General features: G+C 39.0%; 1 protein-coding gene across 1 annotated transcript in view; it reads left to right on the forward strand.

The window, feature by feature from the left end:
• The window catches only part of PPP1CC (protein phosphatase 1 catalytic subunit gamma), a 35,586-nt gene extending 33,939 nt beyond the window's left edge, over window positions 1–1,647 (forward strand). The window contains exon 7 of the mRNA XM_067539544.1: window positions 438–1,647. Coding sequence (XP_067395645.1) covers window positions 438–527 — 90 coding nt within the window. The 3' untranslated portion in view covers window positions 528–1,647. The remainder of the gene's footprint in view (window positions 1–437) is intronic.
• The last annotated feature ends 5,408 nt before the right edge of the window (window positions 1,648–7,055 follow it).

A 7,055-nucleotide genomic window follows, 5' to 3' on the forward strand; every position in this document is an offset into this window, starting at 1 on the left:
GCTTTTAATAATAAGGTTTTTTGGGTTTTTTTGTAGAAATATTTTTCACTTCAAGCAGATTTTTACAGATATGAAAGGTGGCTGAAAAGGCCACATTCAGTTCAGTCACTCATTCTCTTCTACAAAAGGATTTAAGTTACTGTATACATTGGCATAAAGTAGAGCACACTTCTGCTCACCTTGAATTAGATTTTCCAGTTGAATTCACATCTGTTTCCTGACTTGCTGTCATGTGATTCCAGATCATCTGGTTTAGTACTAGCATAACTGTTAGGAGGGAAGGGAGCACGCCACTCCTAGCATTGAGCATGCAGAGCTGCTGACTGATTTATTCATCATGGTCACCTGTATCACATTTTTTGTACAAGCATATTAGCAGAATGGCTAGTTATTTGCCAGCTAAATCACCATAGTAAATGACTGAATTATCTTTTCAGATTTTGAAACCTGCAGAGAAAAAGAAGCCTAATGCTAGCAGACCTGTAACGCCACCAAGGGGTATGATCACAAAACAAGCGAAGAAATAGTAAATTTGGTACTGCCGAGTTGGGACTTGTATTATAGTATATAACCTCCATTTTTAAAACTGTAACGTGTACTGTTCAGCTTGCTCAAAATAGATAACGTGTTTGTGGTTTTTCATTTTGATTTAATGAATGGCATTTGCTGGTTGTAACAGCAAATGAAAGACTTTTCTCCCTTCCCAAGAAGAGTTTTTAAAACTTCTCTTATGTCGGTGTTACAGCTGTACACTCCACAGCATCTTATCCTGTCATTATGGGTAATTGTACAACTGACTTTTTTGAATCTGTACAATGAGTAGTGTAAATGCTTGTTTTCTTCTTTAGGATCTAAAGAGGGCACTAGTGTGCTGTGAGACTAGAAATTTGTTACTGTCAGAAATTACATACTGTTTATACAAACCACTGTGAACTTTTTTTTACTTTAAAAATTTGTTTTAAAGGGATTGCTTTTTTTAATGTCTTGTCATGTACACATTAGTTTTATTCCTTCGAAATAACCCTCAACCTGACCAGCATCACTGGTATGATGTATATTTAATTAAAGCATACTTCTGCTCCCCTATGCTTTAAATGAAAATTAAAGCCATTATTTTAAATGTTTGTGTCTCTTTCCTGAAGCCAAAGTTTCTGTTTAGAAAGCAGTATCTACACAACCCATCAAGATGAGTTGGCAGGGCTTTACATTCATGCCTTTCTCTTGGAGATAAAAGGAAGTTTTGACTTTAAATAGCAAGTAGTAATGCTGTGCTGTTTGTGTTATTAACGGTAACGGTAAACAACGTTTTGTACAATTTCAGTATATTCTATTGAGTTGAACCTTCTTACAGTTGCATCAGTCCTGTAGCAGCCAGTTCCAGAAAGCGGTAACTTGCGGAAACTGTTCTAGATCTGGCTGAAAATGATTTGTCCGTTTCTGGTCTAAAGACTTCATTCTGCAAAGAAGCCTAGAAAATAACTTGATAAGCCCACCAAACACAGGAGTTAATTCTGTTCACCAGTTTATACAAATCTTAGTCTTTTGTTGTTTTTAAAAACAAAACTGTTAATCTTTTTTTGAACAGATGACAGTGTACAATACCATGTAGTGAAAATAATTCACTTATTAAATGAAGAAATTGTTAAATCTTCTCAGTGTCTGTTTATCAGCACAATACACATCAGAATTGTCAGAAGATTTGACTAAATTAGATGAATAAATTGATTTGGAAACCCACAGACTCAACTTGGAATTATGTCTGAGCTTCACGCACCTGAGGTATGTTTCTAAAGGGAGAATCTTGATATAGATCCTGTAAAACTTGAGTGCCATCCCATTAAAAGTGAGATGGGGAGAGTTGTGCTGTCAGACTGACTAGTTAGAGAAATTCCTGTAGATCCAGTGTAGTATACGAGTAAATCTAAGTACTGACTTTGTCACTGAAAACAGAGGTGTTTAAATATTTATAATGTCTTTCATGGATCAGGATAGCTGCAACACAACTGCTAGGCAGTTTTGTTGGCCTTCCAATGGAATGGGAAAAGAAGGTGCTTTAAGATATTCCTGCAGCCTTGAACTTTGCTATTTTGCTTTCCCCTCAAAATGTACTCTTTGAAACTGGGGCACAGTTTCACCTTTGCAACCCAAACTTGGCCTCATATCTTCAGTAGGATTTACTAGTATAGTATAGTACTTCCATTTAGTAACAGTATAATCTGAAAGTGAATGTAGGTTTATAGTTAAAGCCTGAAGTTTTAAGTGATAGTAAATTCCTGGTGACAAAATTCCCACATAAGAATGCTAATGGGGAAAAGAGATCACCACACATGCCTTCCGAAAGACCTTGTAAATAGGATTTTAAAAGTAGAATAAACTAGTTTGTCCAGTATCACCAGCTTTCTTTCAAACAGCTTTGTCATGATGAACTTTTATCTGATATCTATGTTTATGGTTCTCCGGCTATGCTAGATTTAATAGTTTTTAAGGCCAAAAGGAACCCTTAGATCATAAGTCTGACTCTTGTGTAAAACAGGCTATAGAATTTCATTGTTCCAATATGAATGGCATTATGAGGGGATTGGCTGTGACAGCAGAGGACTGTACTCTTCAGATAGGACTTAAGGGACCCTCTAGATCATTGAGCTAAATAAATTAAGTTTGAGCAAAGCGTGTCTTTGAGGAAAGTCATCTAATCTTGATTTGAAGACTCCAGGAGATTAAGAATCCACCACTTCCTTGGTGGCTTGCTCCACTAGTTAATCACCCTTGCTGTTAGTAATCAGATAGACAAATTTTAACTTTAATTTGTCTGTCTGTAACTTCCAGACACTGGCTATTGTTCTGCCTTTCAGACAGATTAAAGATCCCTTTAGTACCAGATACCTTCTCCCGGTGAAGGAGAATAAGAAGCAATAGTGACAGGTTTTTTTCTTTCCCTGATCAACTTTGTATGAGAGAACTTGTAGCAAGCCATGGTTCTTATGCCCTGCCCATCGTGGTAGTATCGGCATCTACCGAGGCCCATCTCTTCTCCATGTTATGCCTGTCACTGCTATCTCGTTTACATTAGATGAGTGTACTGGGGCAATATGGTGAGCACTAAGTAGCTAAAATACCTAGTTAAAATACGGTCTTAAATATTGCATGTCCCTATTGAGTGTCTCAGACTTGAGCTCGTCTCTTACTAGAGCACATGGGAACCAGGAATGGGAGCTTCTTGCCCGTTTGCTCCTATCTTTAAGAGTTAAATAGGGCACTGTGGGGCCCTTTATCAGGTACAGCCTTACTACATAACAGATGGGAACCATTTGCCTGATCAGATTTCCTCCAGTACACTTGTCTTGTCGCCCTGGCTTAATCAAATCTCTACTCTGATTTATATTAGGAAGATCTCAGGGTGAAGTTCCTGTTATACCATGTATGTTTTAACCTTTTAATTTTTACAACTTATTTTCTACTCATTGAATAGGGGAGTAGAAAATTAATCCACTTGTCTCTTTGGACAAAATTACAAGTCTGGGTGATAAAGGCTTCTGAGTTGATGGATATGTGGACTTCCTGAAGGCCTGTGACAGCGCTGATAAAACTGCTACTAGAAGACTTCAAGAAGGATGTGGAAATAGTGAAGAAAGTTCAAAGGAGGATAACAAATGTTATCCAGTGCCTGGAAAACAAGCCTTAGAATGTGAGTCTTAAGGAGCTCAATTTATACAGCTTACCAAAGAGCAGGTTGAGAGGTGACTTGATAAAAGTATATATGTACTTACACATGCAAGATACCCAATAGTGGGGAGCTTTTCAGACTTGTTGATGGACCATAACCAGGTCCATTGGCTGGGAGTTGAAGTTAAATAAATTCAGGCTTGAAATAAGCAATGTCCGAGCAGTGAGGATAAACAAACTGGGATGCTTTACAGCCAAGGTGTAGCCGTCACCATCACTTGGAGTCATTAAAACTAGGTATCTTAAGAGATGTACTTTAATCCAGGTTTGAGGTGACGTCATACAGCTTGGGCTTGTTCTGGGGATCCTTTCAGGCCATCAGGTCCTCCCCATCACCCTTCCTTCAGGGCCTGTGGGTGGGGGAGAATAGGATTGCCCTCAGCATGCTTATAACACTTGCAGCTCTGCATTGACCATCACTATAATCAAAACTTAGGCTTCAGCTGGTCACCTGCAGCAGTATTGAAAGATTTTAATTTTTTTATTCATAAGTGGTGATGACATGTATCCAGGGTGTTTTTTACTTTCCTTGGAATAAATTAATTCTGCACAGATAAGAGATGGTCCAACAGATGGGGGTGGACCCTTGATCTGAGGTGGTACAGCAAATTGAATCCTATTATGTAGATGCCTGGCTGATGAGTCTTGCTCATGGTGTGACCCCCAATAAAGGGGTAAACCCAGGAGACTGTTCAAAGGCTGGCTCATAGTACTGACCCTCTGAATCTGTGACAGCTGCCTCCAAATAGTTTCACGGTCTTAAACTAACTGCCAGATTTGGAATCTGGAAAAAGTCACCCCAGGTCACATTGACAGAGACATTGACAGTTGGCTTCTCTTCTTCAGAAGCATGAATTGCCTGTGAGGATCATCTAGGCATATTTCACCTAGTCAATTCCTTGCTATTGAAGGGGCCTCAGGCAGTGGTGACACCTTGGTGTCTCTTATTTTCTGCCTGTGGCATACAACAGCTTAATCTCTTCAGGACTTGGAATGCTTTAATCTAACTAACGTCAATAGGCTTACTATAGGGGTATCTGGGTGAAATTCAACTGTCTGTGAAAGAGGCCAGACTAGATGATCTGATGGTCCCTTCTGGCTTTAAACTCTATTAAACTATGAATTAGGGAACTAGAACTACTGGAAACCCCAGACCTCAAACAGTAATCTCCTGGAAATTGCCTTTATCTTTCCTCTGAACTAAACTGTTGTAACATCTGCCTGAAACTGGTCGCTTGGCTCATGTTTAGTGTCTGGGTTGACTGACTGACTGTCTGCCACAAACAGCAACAAGGAAGAGATTATTATTTACTAATGCCACTACTGAAAATGACAGAAGGCAAATAATCTTCTATAATCAAGGGTATGAGATACTTAATAAGGGAAACTAAAATAGGTAGCAATGCTGCTTACCGGGTAGAGGAACAGTTTCTCCTAAAGTTCATCTTAAAGAGCAAGTATATTTGTAACAGTCTAGAATGTGAGACAGTCAATGTACTCTGAACATCAGGAACTGAATTTTAAAATCCTAAATTCTTTGGAGATTAATTGAAAAATATGGATTTTCTGTCCTTTTGAGTAGTAATGAGGATAAACAATAAATGTACTTATCTAAAGATATCACCACTGTTGTGCTTGGGTTTCCATCATTCTTGGGAAGCTTGTGATTTTCAAGGGCCTTAACTATTACAAGGTTAATTATTTCAGGATTTGCAGTTTACAGTGGTGGCTTGTGCTACTTAATTCCATCTACATATGCTCTAAAGGCTATTTTATCTCTTATCCATACCTTACTATAGGTTCATGCTTTTGTCATCTCCAGGCTCAATTAGTATGATTCATTCGAGTCCCAAGTGCCCTTGACACTTCATCTGATGCAGAATGCTACAATCATCAGTTTAATCTTTGCTAGTAGAGTGGCTACTGTTTCTTTCTAAGAGTAATTCAGAGTGCTGGTTATCTATAAAGCTCTGCATTTTCTAGGCATGGGAGAAGCTGCCCCGGCATCCTGTTACGACAGTTAAGGGTAGCTTGCGGGTTTGTGTTGTCAGTTCCTGATTAAAAATGCGGGGGCCATTGGTGAAATGTCTTCACTTCCTCTGGTGTAGAGCCAGATGAGGGCAGCCAGCAGGCTGCTGAACAGTTTGTTCCTCTGAGCTTTTACTTGACTCCTCAACACTGTAAGTATCTTTTAAACAGCAAAATAGAAAGGTTAGATGAGATACCTGCATTTGATATTTCAGTTGTGTACTTTCTAAAAGGTACAGTTTTGAAAAGGATCAGCAAGAATCACTAGCCTAATAATACCTAGCTCTTTCATAGCACTTTTCATCTTTAGAGTTCAGAGCACTGTATAAAGTAAGTTCAGCAACATTGCCCCCATTTTACAGATGGGGTAACAGTCTTTGCTTTCATTAGTAGCAGGAGTTCAGAATTGTCAATTTTATGGCAGTTTTTGTATTAGAAATTTGCAACAAAGTGATACCTCTTCTTTCTGGCAACTTTGTAGAAGTCTCACAGTTAGGAGCTGGGCCTTTTCTCCTTTATTAAGCATAATATAATACCTAGCTTTTATACAGAGCTTTTCAGCAGTAGCTATCAAGGCGCTTTACAGAGAAGGTCAGTATCATCCTCATTTTGCAGATGAGGAAACTGAGTACTATTTTGAATAATGGTGCATCAATACCTGAACAATATGGGTCTCTGGGTTTAGCATCTCATTCCAGAGAGTGCATTCTCTATAATGTAGCACTTTTCATTGCCCCCATTTCTCTTCTCCCAGACTGCCTCTAAGCTATTATCAGCAGGACCTTGAATCTTAAGTTGATAAATCAATTTGTAATCATTTAAAACCAAAAACACACAAGATTAATTTTGCCCTCAGATCCGTGTAATATTGACTGCACCTGAGGGCAAAATTTAGCCCTCTGAATAATATTAATCAATTACGTACTTGGGAAGTATAGCTGGAAATGAAGACCTTCTGGAGGCAATGTCAAAAACCCTCTTTGAATTAGGACTTGACTATCCAGATTGCACCTCTCCCTGCGCACTATTACGATAGCTGAGGCCTGGATGTAAGGTGTTCTCAAGGGAGGAGCCCCAGATAGGAAACGGCTGCTTGTTTAAACTGCAGATGCAATGGAGACGGAGACCTGGCCTATAGAGAATTATGTACTCCTATAATATTGTGTAAGTAACTACTCATGGTGGAGGTATGCCTAGTTCAAACTTGCTGGCCTCCAGACCATGATGTGAGGTTTATCATTTTTTCCCCAAAGATTTTCTTGACCTGAGACTAACAGGTTGTTCCCTGTCCTGTGAGCTTGGGA

This window comes from Emydura macquarii, unplaced genomic scaffold (assembly GCF_026122565.2).
Source record: "Emydura macquarii macquarii isolate MOO-44397 ecotype Brisbane River unplaced genomic scaffold, CSIRO-AGI_Emac_v2 contig_554, whole genome shotgun sequence".
NCBI classification, from domain to species: domain Eukaryota; kingdom Metazoa; phylum Chordata; order Testudines; family Chelidae; genus Emydura; species Emydura macquarii.